The sequence below is a fragment of the Saccopteryx bilineata genome, chromosome 5, assembly GCF_036850765.1.
Source record: "Saccopteryx bilineata isolate mSacBil1 chromosome 5, mSacBil1_pri_phased_curated, whole genome shotgun sequence".
Taxonomy (NCBI): domain Eukaryota; kingdom Metazoa; phylum Chordata; class Mammalia; order Chiroptera; family Emballonuridae; genus Saccopteryx; species Saccopteryx bilineata.
Window position 1 is genome coordinate 129,699,415 of NC_089494.1, and position 14,240 is coordinate 129,713,654.

General features: G+C 38.5%; 1 protein-coding gene across 9 annotated transcripts in view; it reads left to right on the top strand.

The window, feature by feature from the left end:
* PARD3 (par-3 family cell polarity regulator) overlaps nucleotides 1-14,240 on the top strand; it is a 733,297-nt gene that overhangs the window by 390,992 nt on the left and 328,065 nt on the right. For all 9 annotated transcript variants that reach the window (XM_066281087.1, XM_066281085.1, XM_066281090.1 and 6 more), the window contains exons 8-10: nucleotides 5,322-5,447; nucleotides 6,546-6,928; nucleotides 10,624-10,763. In XM_066281087.1, coding sequence (XP_066137184.1) covers nucleotides 5,322-5,447; nucleotides 6,546-6,928; nucleotides 10,624-10,763 — 649 coding nt within the window. The remainder of the gene's footprint in view (nucleotides 1-5,321; nucleotides 5,448-6,545; nucleotides 6,929-10,623; nucleotides 10,764-14,240) is intronic.

Consider the following 14,240-nt stretch of genomic DNA (forward strand, 5'->3'; position numbering starts at 1 on the left):
CCATATCGCTGGGTGGCAGTTGTGGGAATTTGCATTAACAAAGCAAAACTCAGACTTGCTCAGCCAATTTAGATGTCAATAAAACATGCATTACTTATTTTCAGTTTTAGCATTGGTTGTAAACTTATACTTAAAATTGAAAATGTTAACATGTGTGGCTGAGTTTGTTTTAATTAAGTATGTAATTAGGCTAATGAACTTTGTAAAAATGTAGCGGTGCCATCCTTAATATAATCTCAGCAGTTAAATTTCTAATTATGCATCCAATATCAAGTACAAAGATGCTTGCTTTCTGTGACTCGGTCCTTTTTTTTTTTTCTTTTTTTCTATTTTGGTATCTTCTTTTTTATTTTTTTTAGAAACATTATTCAAAATTTACAAGGAAAGTCTTAAAATAAATATGTATATTTGCAGGTATTTTAAGGAATGTTATTCAGAATTGAGATTTGTGCATGTTGGATATAGTAATTACCCCCAGTTGTGAAAAAGATATAGAGCACCATAGAAGAGGAGTATGTTTGGGGATGTTTAGTTTTACAGGAAAAAAATAATCATTTGGTTCACAAATAACCTGCCCACAAAAATGAGGGGATCAGGGTACGTGCAGATACTCCAGTGCTTTCAGCCTTTTGTACAGTGCGTTTTCACCAATGAAATAGAAGTTGGTTTTGCATCTCATCTGCATAATCAAACAACTTTCTTTGACCTGTCATTTGCTTTCTGATGTTCTTGTTTAATTAAAAAAAAAATCAATTACTTTTTTTTTAATCGCTTCACATTCATTTTGAAATCTCTAATTTCTGTGAACCGTGTACATGTACCACATCGGATTTTCATTAGATTCAAACGGGAGGTCAGTAGGGTTGTGTTTCACACAACCCAAAACCCCGTGGACACATCTTCCCGAGTCTGCTCTGCCCCAGTAATTGGGGCACTATGCTTGTCTCCCGTGTCTGTCAGCCCAGCCCGTCTGGTGGCTGGTTCTGCTCCTGAACTGTTTCCTTCAACGCGGAGCTCACTCTGTTCCCCTCTTTTATTTTTTGCCAAGTGGTTTCTTCTGATGGACAGTGGTTGTTCCTAAGAAGGAATTCTGTTACTTGCCAAGGTGAAATACTCCTCTTTTTCAGCACATGGGCATGTCACATGTTCCTAATTTTATTATCTCCATTCTGTACTTCAGAGCAAGTTCTAGTTGCTGGTTGAATTTGTGGCATGTTAACTTTAATTGCTCTTCATGATCTGTACCATTTGAGGTGCCTTTAAATTGAATGTAGAGGGTATGGAAATACGTCTGCTTTGCACACACACATTTTCCAGGAAAACGAAAGGATCTGTGATTACTTCTTGTTGATTTCCATTCAGAGGGCACTTTTCATTCTCTGTCTGGCTGTTAACATTATCAGTGCAGTTTTCTTGTAAAGTTTTTTTTTATTTTGATAGTTCATTCCCACTCCTTCTTGTAATATTTTCACCTAGTGAAGCAAATGAGATAATTTTGCAGATTGTATCACTGCACTTTTAAATTAATCCATTCTTTTTCAGAATTATTCTAACAGTGAGGTCAAGCACTAGGAAATCAGCAGGCTACTAACTTCTAAATTCAGTCTGTTCATTGATTCCCTAATTACTTGCCCTGTAGTTCAGGGTGAAATTCTTCCTCTTCTTTCCCACTCCCCTCCCCCCATCAGTTCTCTTGTCTCCAGTGCTGAGAAAAAGGATTCTGTGATTTTTTTTGACTATTTTAACAATGTTGGATTCTAAAAACCTCATTTAATGAACTTCAATTATATTTTATTTAAGTGTGGTAGTTTATTTATTCATGATTTGTAGCATTTTTTTATATATTAGGACTATTGATGCCTGTGGCAATATATGAGGGCTTATAGACAAGCCATTCAATACATGAAGCATGTCATGCTTTTCTTACTCTGAATTATCATTGTAGAGTGATTCCCAGAAAGAAAACAGTAAGTATGAAAAGTCACATGATTACCTAGATGAATATGGATCCTTAGACCTATTCACCTGAAAAATATTGATGCTCCTTGTAGAGTTAAATTAAAGATTTCCAAAAGACATTATTTTAAACTGTCATAAATACTTGAAGGATCTTTCAGGGATAAATTTATAAATTTAAATGACTGGTATTATTTAACTGCTAAATAATTTCTATGAAACAGTCTATTATATATTTATACAGTATATATATATATATATATATATATTTCTCTAAAAATATTCTGTTGAGTCACTTTAGGTTGCAGAAATGCTGCAATGCTGCTTTCACCCATTAGTGACTGATTAATAGAGCAGCTCTCGATTGTGTTTATTTTGGCTGCGGGGACTGAGTGCAGGCTATGTCATTACTGTTCATGGGAGGCTGAGTCACCATCTCCTTTGCTGGTAAAGTGGCCACATGTCTTTTACTTGTTCCACTATTATCAGTGACCTTGACTTGATTTGATTTCTCAAAACTTTTTGTCCCATTCAGCAGGCTCATAGAAATATCTTCATTGGATTCCTCTGGTAGAGCATTGTTTAGCTGCACGTAGAAACAACTTAAACAATAGAGTAGCATAGGAGGGTAGGTTGTGGATATGGTGGCATTTTACCAATGACTTCATTATCGGTGTGACATATTCTGAAATATCTTTCTTTCCGATGCAGACTTAGACAGTTCAGTTGCTTTATTCTTACCTTGAGCTCAGAGACATTTTATATGTATTTAGTACCAATGTATGATAGTACGGAACTAAAAATTACAGAATATTGTTTTTATCAGTCACTAGATTTTTAGACTCAATGCTAGTAGATGCTAATGGCGTTTTCAATATTATCTCCTCTTATTATTCTTGCAAGTGGGTGGACTTGGCCCTAGTCAGGTACAATGCCTCTTTACTGTATTTAATAATAAAAAATAGAATGATATTAAACGAGAACTGTAAATATTCACAAAAGAAACAAGATTAAGCAATGGCAAAATAAGCAAGAAAAGGACCTTTGCCACAATATACTTTATTTCCATTCAATTATATATATTTGGGTATAAATGATAACTTTCATTAAAAAACAAACAAACCATGATCAGAGTCTCAATGTCATTTCATTTGTATTCTTTTGCCAAAAGCTAGTTAGAATCGAAGGCTCATTTCCCTCAGCAACACTTGGTCATCCATGCATTCCCTTATCATTTATCCAGACCTCCCTACTGGCTAAGGGCTTGCGCATGTATTGCTGAATATCATGCTCTGTATCTTCCAAGAGCTTACAGTGCAATAGTAGAGATAAGGGGTGTCTGTCAAGGACACTGACGGGGGTGGGGGGAGTGGTGAGATAAATGACCACAGAGCAGATAGCAACAATGACTGAAAAAGAAGAAGGGACTATTTGGGTATTGGTCTCCTGGATCACATAGAATGTATAGGGTACTGCAAATTTTAGGCTATTGGGAAAGATATATAGGCTATTGCAATTGATGGTGTCTTTATGCAGGATTCTAAATTGTATTGATATGGGCATTCCCCTCCCCCTTTTTTAATTAATAAGTGACAATAGGGGAAGATACAGAGACAGACTCCTACCTGCACCCTGACCGTGATCCACCCGGCAACCTCCATCTGGGGCCCATGCTCGAATCAACTGAATCATCCTCAGTGCCCCGGGCCAACATTCGAACCAATCGAACCACTGGCTGTGGGAAGGAGGGGGAGCAGGAGTTGGATAAGCAGATGGTCGCTTCTCTTGTGTGCCCTGACCGGGGATCCAACCCCTGGGACATCTGAATGCTGAGCCAATGCTCTATCCAAGATTAAGCAATGGCAAAATAAGCAAAAAAGGACCTTTGCCACAATTCACTTTATTTTAATTTAGTTATATGTTATATGCCCAAGGCCATGGGCATTTTTCCCCTCTAAATGTTAGGCTTATTTTTTTTTCTTTTTCTTGAATTTATTGGGGTGAAACTGGTTTTAATAAAATGATACTGGTTTCTTCTGCACAATTCTTTAACACATCATCTGGATACTATATTGTACGTTTACCACTCCACCCCCACCCCCAAGTCAAGTCTCCATCCACCACCATTTTTCTCTCCTGTACACTCCTTCACCTCCTCCTGCCTCCTGAAAATACAAACTTTGGACAAGCCAAAAATAAGTTCATAAAAATTTTAATGTGATTATGCTACAGACTATGCTAACCTTCACATACAGCACAGCATTGGAACGAGGTGCAGGCTCCTGTTCCTGTACTGGGCTCACAGGCATGTCTGCTCGGGGGCTGGCCAGGCCCGCGGTCAGTCAGATGGTCTGTGTTCTAGTCCAAGCACACATGAAGTTTTCCTTTGCTCCCATTCATGTCGGCCTCTCCAAGTTCATCGAGGCTTTTCTCCAACCTGAAGTTTCAGTCCACGTGCAAAAGATGAATATGTGGCATGATTTGAGCCTGTTACTGGTTTTTTTCTGTTTTGTTGTTTTTTTTTCCCCCAATGAGAGGGATGGCAACACATTACTTCCGTTAGGCAGATCAAATGAGTTTTGAAATTCGGAATATTAGGCACTCTCAAATTCAGATGCCAAGAGCAGAGCCTAGTTCCTTTTTAAATCCTTTTCATTTTGCTTCTCCACTGGACCATGGGCTGAGGGTGTCTCTCCTTCCATTTACTGTCATGTGAGATGGAGCTGGGTGAACACAGAAAACCACCAGACCTGTGCCCACGCCCGTGCCCACCCGTGCTCCACACTGTGATGCTCACTGAACCCCAGGCCAGCGCTATGTGAAACATGTCTAACCCTTTGGGTAGTACAAACATTCATGTACGTCCTCGTGCCTCCTGACCATCCAGAGTACGATCGTACAAAAATTTCTATTTTAAAAATATGTAAGGCAACATTAAAAAAAGGCAAATGTATGTTCTTCCTATTTCCATAAATTGGTTATCAAACAAACAGAATTTTAAGTTAATAAAACTGTAACTGGAACTAATTCCTTTTTTTTATAAAAAAGTCACTCATGGCGGTCAGCGAGCATGAAAAAAACTCACTACTCAAAGTAAGCTTAGAGAGAAGTCTGCCATTTGTTTCAGAAACATACTACTGGCAAGTCAGAAACGATCTGTTAAATTTTTTTGAAAGGGCTCCTTTCCCCACATTATTGATACTGTCCTAGCTTTTCCGTGGTGTTAATTTTAAGATGTACAAGTAGTACTTTAACATGCCCCTTTATTGGGAGGTCTCTATAGATATCATACCAGCCTTGAAGCAGCGGTACAGTACTCGGTGGAAATGTCACACGTGCAGTGATTTGCATTCTTGATATTCCAGAACGCTGGGGTTGTTAGTAAAACGGTTGGAGAAAGGTGGGAAGGCTGAGCAAGAAAACCTTTTTCACGAGAATGACTGCATCGTGCGGATTAACGATGGTGACCTTCGCAACAGGAGATTTGAACAGTAAGTGTGAGCGGGCGGCCTCGCAGCGCTCGGCGCTCCGGGTGCGGCGGCACACAGACCACGGGAACACTTCCTGTGCCACGTTCGTGGTCTCTATCTCTGTACTGGCCATGGAATGTCATCTGCCCTTAGGGAGCTTTTAACAGTTCTTCCAACTCTAATCACTACCATTCAACCACACTTTAAAACACCCTCTGACTGGTAGAGTTCGTCAGAAAATATGACGGGCCCCATTTGCTCTGGCGTTTCTGCCCCGCCCCCTGCTTTTGCAGCATTAACCAGGGCCGCGTTTGTCTTGTGCTCTAACATCCCATGTCCAGGTTTGTCCCACGTATTGCCTCTCAGTACAAATAAGCAGACCGAGCTCCTTTGAGCCACAGTGTTGTGGTCTCCTCAGATTTTATTTATCCTGATTCAGGTGCTTTTACTCCACTGAAGGTAAAGTGGTCTAGTTCTTATAAAACAAGGCACGAGTAGGCAGACATCACAAGGACTGGGGGATTGGTGTGAGATGGGGTGGCTTCCCAGGTTGGTCACGGAGCAGCACCGGGCCTGCGGCTCCTGACAACAACAACTCTGTTGTTGAGGACGCATTGTTTTGGGGATTTTTGAACACACAGACTTGAATTAATTTTGCTAATACATCATGTGGTTTTTAAGTATCTTTGTGATTAGATCCATGTCTTTAAAAAGTCAAGTGGTCTCCCTGTAAGCAAATACTGTAAAATTTTTTAAAGTGCTACTGGATAACGTTATACTTTTGTGGAGGTGGTTATATTTCTATTCACATTGAAATGATAATATCTCCATTGTTCTTGAAGCTATCATTTCACGATTTATAGTTCAGAGAACTGGATTTTATCTGTAGTTGAGATAATTTTGTCATTTTCACTTAAAGCATGAGAAATTCCTGTCAGAAATACGGCTCTGCTTCTGTAAGGGCTCGCAAACCGTGACTTGTGCACTATCAGAAGGCCGTTTTTCAGCTTCCCCAGAGTGTGTCATTTCTCATTGCTTAACGAGTGTACTTAGTGAAGCTCATGATGCCTTCTCGTCTGCCAGTCTCCATTTTCTGTTTCCCACTCGTCTCCCACCCAGGGCCCAGCACATGTTCCGTCAGGCCATGCGCACACCCATCATTTGGTTCCACGTCGTCCCGGCAGCGAAGAAAGAGCAGTACGAACAACTGTCCCAGAGCGAGAAGAACAACTACTACCTGAGCCGTGTCAGCCCCGACAGCCAGTATGGTGACAACAGGGGTGGGAGCGGTGCCCGGCTGCCCACTGCCCCGAGAGCGCCCCATCCGCCCCATCCAGCGGAGCAGCAGGGCGACGCCCACCCACGACTACCTCAGAGCAGCCAGCCCTCCGGGAAGCCACCCACAGCTCCAGCCCCCGCCCCACAGAGCGTGCTCGGTACAAATGTGAGCAGCGGCTACAACAAAAAAATAGGCAAGAGGCTGAATATCCAGCTGAAGAAAGGTACACCCTCTCTTGTTTTTGTCTGATGGTATTCTCTCTGAAACTCAGCCCACTCACCTAAAATGTGAAGGAAGTGATGTTAGGACCTTTCTTTAAGAGAGTATTTAAAATGTATTTTTATGCTTTTCAGATTTATTTTGCTGTATGGAAATTTCAAATGTTTGGAGGAGAAGGTTTTAAAAAAAAGTTTGTGTGAAGGAGGTAGCAGTTACTACTGCAGCAAAATTTTTAACAATGGCCCTGGCCAGATAGCTCAGTTGGTTAGAGCGTTGTCCTGATACACAGAGGTTGCTGGTTCCATCCCCAGTCAGGGCACATATAAGAATCAGACCAATATTTCTGTCTGTTTGTCTGTCTCTTCCTCTCTAAAATCAATTAAAAAAAACCCAACTTAACAATGAAGAAGAACGATTTTAGAATGTCACGTTCAAACCTGAAGCGATAGTGAGGATTTGATGGTGTTGGTCAGCCCACTTGATGGACTTCAGAGAGTTCCTCCATTGCAGCCCTGGCATCAGGGTGATAGGATGTGATTGATTCCTTTGGCACTGTTGGCGGTATGTGGTAGAATGAGAAGCTACGCCACCATTCCAGAATATTTTCATGCTTTCCTTAAGGAGACAGGGTTATAATAGGCCTTGCTAATTCTTTATTACATGTCCCTCATATCAGCTTAGGTCTTTGAGTAGCCCCATCCCATAGCTCATGGGTCCTTGTGAATAGAGGAAGCACGCTTTTTCCTTTTGGCCTTCCCCATGACTCGGAGCAGGGGCTAGACTTGGCTCCCTGGTTTCCAGCCGCTGTCCTGAGGTACACTTTTGCTGTCAGTCATTGGTCTGAGTTGATTGGTTTGATAGGTTTTTAAATTTTGCCTTTCAAAACGGTGTGTCATGTTAAGGCTATTTCTCTTTTTATGAGCTCAACCAGTTCCTGCGGTTAGACAGAGATGAACCTGAGAGGTGAGTTTGCTCACGTGGCTCCTGCTGGCCGGAGTTTCCTCTAGAACATTCCAAATCTTGACATGTAGACAATTTTCCTTCCCATTTGGGGTCAAGTTTACAAGCTTGTAAAGCCTTGAGATTCCCATTTCCTTTCTAAATCATGTTCCTTCATTGAACATTACGTGAACCACAAATTCTTTATTTCTAGTTACTGGCTTTTAAGCTCCAAATACTTGGTTGACATGATGTGGAATTGACAGCTTTACTCCACTTTTGAAACCATTACAAACACGAAGTCCTATCAGCATAAATCCCTCCTAGCTCCGTTAATTCCTAAATGAGAAACAGCAGATCCTCTGACTTGCTGTTTCTCTACTCGAGTGACAAGCCCTAGTTTTTACGCCAAAAGCACATTGAAAAGCACAAATTCAGTTGTATGAAAGATAGAATTCTGCTTGGGGTCTCTCAACAAAGGAAAAATATTTTACTTGATCATTGTCATGAAGATATTGGTTCATCGTATCTTTGCCTTGTTATATTCCTGCAAGCATATTTATTTCATACTAATTTTCGACACAGTTCTATTTTAGCAACATAATGTACAATAACTTTTAAAAGTGAAATTATATTTGCCATTAAAAGAATCATCTTTTGAATAAAGAAACTAAGTTTTGTATTTATAGCATTTAAAGAGCTATGGTTACATTCTTTACAAGCTAATTTAGAAAGAATGTGCTCAGTCAACCCAAGAAATCTAGAAACAATGATTTCTTTTAAACATTTTTTTCTGATCTCGAGTCATCTAAATGTGATAGCACTTCATAACTTTACCTTGATTTCAATTTAGTGTGAGACTGTATGACAAAAGCAGAAAGTACCTTTTTATTCTTGCCAATACTTACAAATATTTTACACAAAAAATAGTTTATGATAAATAAGAGTGAAGAATGCTGATTGTCTCTGATTAGTACTAAATACAGCTATTTAAATAATGGCTGTATGAGACTTGAACAAGCTTTCATTATAGTTAATTAACAGTTAATCTTTTTACCAGTATTGTTACAGTTAACATTTTTAATGAGGTACATCAAAAACCTAGGGTAGGTCAATGTTAAACTTTTAACTCAGTTCAAAGTGACCTGACATGCTTTGACAGAAGCTTTTTGTAAGCTGAGATCAGTTTTAAATACTTAAAAAAAAGAAGCCTTATAGCCCCTAAGACTTGCTTCCATAAGTATAATTTCTTAATATTTATTGCCATTTTGGCATTCTCAAATAAATACCCTCCCTGTTCTTTTGTAGAAGTTAGTTTTTTAATAAAGTCAGAAGAGAAGATCAGTGATCTGTTTGTTAGTGAAAAATATTTTGTTGGCGTTGCTAAATTAAAATTGATATCTATTTGTCTTTCTTTTAAACGTCATTGCCTGAACTTTTAGCTTATAGATTTAAGGGTTACTTAAGCTGATATTTTAGTAGTATTAAGGTTCAGTAACTTATATGGGATAGTCCCAGCAGAATAATTAGGGAAATTTCATATAGACAATATGCCAGCCATTCATGTCTTCAGCACAAACTACAAGAAATGAACAGTCCAGGCATAGGAACGTGACTTTAGACTTGCAGTAAGTGAATGTCTTGTTCGAAATTGAGCATATTTACATTAGGTTTTGTTGTAGGTATAATTATTGGGTGTTTTCTTCACTTTTACTTTGTATCTTCTTGAATTAACTTTTTCATTCATGTTTATTTGCCCATATGTGTTTACTTATAGACTGTGTTCTTGCTGATAATTTTGTGCTCAGTGCTGCATCAAATGAATAAATTATATAAAATAAATTATATAAAAACTTTTTACCTTTATTAATCTTTTGATCCTATAATGAGCAAGTATCTGTCCTAATATCATTTTAACTGACATGGAACCTAATATTTTTATAAAAGTTCCGTGATTTATCATTACCTTCACATCCCCCCCCCCCCCCCGCTCATTTTGGCTTATTGTGTGTTGGTTCCAGAGACATACAACCTTTTCCTATACTGTATTAAGCTTATAAGAGTGCCTGTCAAGAAAGCTACCAAAGAACTTAGAATTTAAATTATACACATCAGCACAGGAACTGTTAAATGCCTCATTAGGTTCATTACTTGTAAATATGGTATGATGATTCTCACACTTTATAGCTGTGATCTATGATGGGTTTGTCCCTGGTCATATTGAGGTGAGTTAGAAGAGAACCAGGCACATACAATAGTGTTCCTTCTGTTTGTAACTTGCTGTGAGTAATTATAGCTTGGGCAGATTAAAAAATTTCTTTTTCATCTCCCTGAACATGTTTCTTCCTCTGCACCTCCTGCCTATCAAATCTAGATACCATTATTCCACAATAGTATGTGCTCTTTGACATACTGTGTGTTTTAATGCAAGTTTTTTTGTTATGTTTTTGCCTAAAGAAATTGAGTTTATTTTCACAATCAAAGGTGTAGACCAACTTAAAAACACTTAGCGAACCATATTTGTATATCCTTCCATCTCTTTAGATAGTTATTTCTTCTCAAAATAATGAATTTTGATATGTAAACCATTTCAGAATTCAGTTTATTGTGGGGGGGAATCTGTTACAGCTTTTAAAATATTAAAGGGAATGTAGGCCAACTTGGTGTACAGCATCATAACCAATGGTTTCTCTAGAATACATTAGTGAACATCGAGACTAATCATTTTATTGACTCTTTTTTCCTCTCCTATCTATTTAGGTACAGAAGGGTTAGGATTTAGCATCACTTCCAGAGACGTCACCATAGGCGGCTCAGCTCCAATTTATGTGAAAAACATCCTCCCACGGGGTGCTGCCATCCAAGATGGCCGACTGAAGGCAGGGGATCGGCTTGTAGAGGTGAGCGAGTACTTCTCTGTGTCAGAAGGTCCGTATTTGGTGAATGGCTACTTTAAAAAATATCTTTATGAAATATGAAACTTAACATTTAGCAGAAGCATGCATCACAGAACAACGTATTTGTGCTTTACTTTTGTATTTTCCCGTGTTTTTGGATGAGAAACACCTTTTTCTTTGTTTAATGTACTCAGTTTTTACTGAGATGTTTTGTTGAAGAGGTGACATAACATTTTGTCATTCTGTAATGATGTCCATTAGGTTATATTTCTGGGTGGCTTTAAATTTATGTCTGGCAATCTAGTAATGTTATCTACTTGTGTAAACTGCAAAGAGACTAGTGAATTAAGGGAAACATTGTATCTTAATGAGAGGAACAAGGGAACTTTCAAATGGCTGCATGGAAAATGAATGGAGACATAAAAAAATCAAATGTCAAAAGTCAAGAACTGTTTTCCAAAATTTCTTGTTTGCCTGAATGTTTGTGCATAAAGAAATAAAGGGTAGAAAAAGTGAGTAAAGGTATACTTTATTAGCTGTTATTTTTTACTGTTTTCTTCAGAAAACATAGACTGTCGGTATTTTTAGCAACAAGTCTAATTATTACCTAGTATTCAAATTCTAATGTTAAAGTGCATTTTTATAACATTATCCTTTTTTCTTTAATTGTATTTTCACATGTAATTCTGAACTCTTTAGATTGAGCTCCTGTAAAGATTTCTTGAAAAGTAATAGAGCAAAGGAGTAACTTCCTATTTTTTTTTCATGTTTACATTTGGGCCAGATTACTTGATTCTTTCCTTTTTGTCTTGTTCACGTGTCACCAGTTTTTAATGGACACAGATAGAAGAGGCTGAATAAAAAAGAAAGGTTTCAGTACAAATTATATTTAAGGTGTTGTTTCTAAAGAGGACCACTTATCCTTTGGGTAGATATTTTGCACAGTTGACCCTTGACGACTCGGACATCCCTGCAGCCGAAAACCTGAGTATAACTTTTGACTCCCCACAAACCCACCTGCTAGTACCTACTGTTGTTGATTGGTAAGTGATGCCTTACTAATAACCAACAGTTGATCAACACACATTTATTTCATGTTATATGTATTCTATACTAGATTCTTCTAAGAAAGTAAGCTGGGCAAAAGAAAATGTTATTAAAAAACCATAAGGAATTAAAATTACATTTATAGTACTATGCTTATTTATTCAAAAAAATCTATATATAAGTGGACTTGTGCAGTTTCAACCCATGTTGTTCAAGAGCCAACTGTAGTATTATTCCAAATTTGTATTTGTAGCTTGTTTTATTTAGTAAGAGTCTCAGCTGGGACTTGAGTCATTACCTCTAAGTAATCCCCCGCCCCCAAATGTGTCTTCTGTCCCAGACCTCCTTCTCTCCTTCAATCTGCCCCTCCAACCTCTTTCCTTATAAAGGTCCTTACTTTATTTTTGAGTCTTTTATCACATTTGCTTTACTTTCAACACATTACAAAGACTTTTTTTTTTTTTTTTTTTTTTTTTTTAGCAATAGGAAGGGCCTGCAACCTGTATTTTTTCAGTTAGGTTTTATTTTCTATAGCTATTAGCTTTCTCTTAAAATTGAAACTACATTTTCTATGTTTTAAATCTAATTATCTAGTATTTATAGTTGTATTTATATAGTATCAGTAATTCTGTGTGTTGTGTTTTCTGGGTGTCTGTATATCTGGAAGCATACAGAAAAAAAGATCAAGAGACATTTTTATTATTTAGAATTTTTTTTGCTTCCTTTTAACTTGTTGTTTTTTCTCTGTTTTCTGTGAGCCTGTAATAGTAGTGTGTTGAGCAGAGTAAGCTGGGTTTTTTTTTCTTTTTTTTTTCTTTTTTTTCTGAAGCTGGAAACAGGGAGAGACAGTCAGACAGACTCCCGCATGCGCCCGACCAGAATCCACCCAGCACGCCCACGAGGGGCGACGCTCTGCCCACCAGGGGGCGATGCTCTGCCCATCCTGGGCGTCGCCATGTTGCGACCAGAGCCACTCTAGCGCCTGAGGCAGAGGCCACAGAGCCATCCCCAGCGCCCGGGCCATCTTTGCTCCAATGGAGCCTTGGCTGCAGGAGGGGAAGAGAGAGACAGAGAGGAAAGCGCGGCGGAGGGGTGGAGAAGCAAATGGGCGCTTCTCCTTTGTGCCCTGGCTGGGAATCGAACCCGGGTCCTCCGCATGCTAGGCCGACGCTCTACCGCTGAGCCAACCGGCCATGGCAGTAAGCTGGTTTTTAGAGGGGGAAGGTTCCAAAACACTTTCTGACTCCAGGAAGATGTTGCTATCACAGTTTAAATATACTTAAATAAAATTAATTGCCTTGAATAGAATGTTATTTTGGTCTAAAGAAAATAAGATAGAGTATTTTTTAAAAGCAAATTCTACTCTCATTTCTGTTAAATATATGGTGCTTTCTGATAGTTTCTTTATTTTGTGCAAAATAAAAATTATTCAATTCCCAGAAATTGGTTATTTCCAGTGTTTTACTTTGGCAGAATTCTCTTAAAATATTGAAAAATATAAAGATGTGAAATACTGCTATTGCCCCCCAAATATTATGATTACTTTGTAGATATTCTTCTTTAATGCTAGCCTTTTTTGGGATAAAAAGCTTATTTTCATAATTTTTAGTAAAACTTCACTGAAAGTTAAAATATTTATACCAAAATATATTTCAGTGTATTTTTTACTTCCTCCTATAAAAGGCACTTTTTTTTTTTAATAAATTTTTATTAATGGTAATGGGATGACATTAATAAATCAGGGTACATATATTCAAAGAAAACATGTCTAGGTTATTTTGTCATCAAATTATTTTGCAAACCCCTCGCCCAAAGTCAGATTGTCCTCCGTCACCCTCTATCTAGTTCTCTGTGCCCCTCCCCCTCCCCCTAACTCTCTCCCTCCCTCCCTCCCATGTCCTCCCTCCCCCCCCCACCCTTGGTAACCACCACACTCTTGTCCATGTCTCTTAGTCTCATTTTTATGTTCCACCAATGTATGGATTCATGTAGTTCTTGTTTTTTTCTGATTTACTTATTTCACTCCTTATAATGTTATCAAGATCCCACCATTTTGCTGTAAATGATCTGATGTCATCATTTCTTATGGCTGAGTAGTATTCCATAGTGTATATGTGCCACATCTTCTTTATCCAGTCTTCTATTGAAGGGCTTTTTGGTTGTTTCCATGTCTTGGCCACTGTGAACAGTGCTGCAATGAACATGGGGCTACATGTGTCTTCACGTATCAATGTTTCTGAGGTTTTGGGGTATATACCCAGTAGAGGGATTGCTGGGTCATAAGGTAGTTCTATTTGCAGTTTTTTGAGGAACCACCATACTTTCCTCCATAATGCTTGTACTACTTTACAGTCCCACCAACAGTGAATGAGGGTTCCTTTTTCTCCACAGCCTCTCCAACATTTGCTATTACCCGTCTTGTTGATAATAGCT